The sequence below is a fragment of the Fulmarus glacialis genome, unplaced genomic scaffold (assembly GCF_000690835.1).
Source record: "Fulmarus glacialis isolate BGI_N327 unplaced genomic scaffold, ASM69083v1 scaffold29424, whole genome shotgun sequence".
NCBI classification, from domain to species: domain Eukaryota; kingdom Metazoa; phylum Chordata; class Aves; order Procellariiformes; family Procellariidae; genus Fulmarus; species Fulmarus glacialis.
In genome coordinates this window covers 1,245-1,455 of record NW_009207842.1, presented here as the reverse complement: position 1 = coordinate 1,455, position 211 = coordinate 1,245, and the positions used below count along the sequence as shown (strand labels likewise).

The 211-nt window shown below is 69.7% G+C and overlaps 1 protein-coding gene across 1 annotated transcript in view; it reads right to left on the bottom strand.

Annotated features, from left to right (window-relative positions):
- Positions 1-5: 5 nt before the first annotated feature.
- The window catches only part of LOC104075703 (vitelline membrane outer layer protein 1 homolog), a gene marked incomplete at both ends in the record, with an annotated part of 661 nt that continues 455 nt past the window's right edge, over positions 6-211 (bottom strand). The window contains one exon of the mRNA XM_009576287.1: positions 6-103. Coding sequence (XP_009574582.1) covers positions 6-103 — 98 coding nt within the window. The remainder of the gene's footprint in view (positions 104-211) is intronic.

Genomic DNA, 211 nt, shown 5'->3' with positions numbered 1-211 from the left:
TTGACCCCTCAGGCGCCGGCGCTGGGGCGCCTGGACCTGCAGCTCGAAGCCCACCAGGTGCCCTCGGTGGGGGCACCAGCGGGCCTCCGACCAGCGACCCCACCTAGACGGGGAGAGAGAAGACAGTCGGAGCCAAGGCCAGGGGGTGCAGGAGGAGAGAGTGCAAGCCTTTCAGAGCTGGGGGCAGCCATGGAGGAGGCTCTCCAGCCAC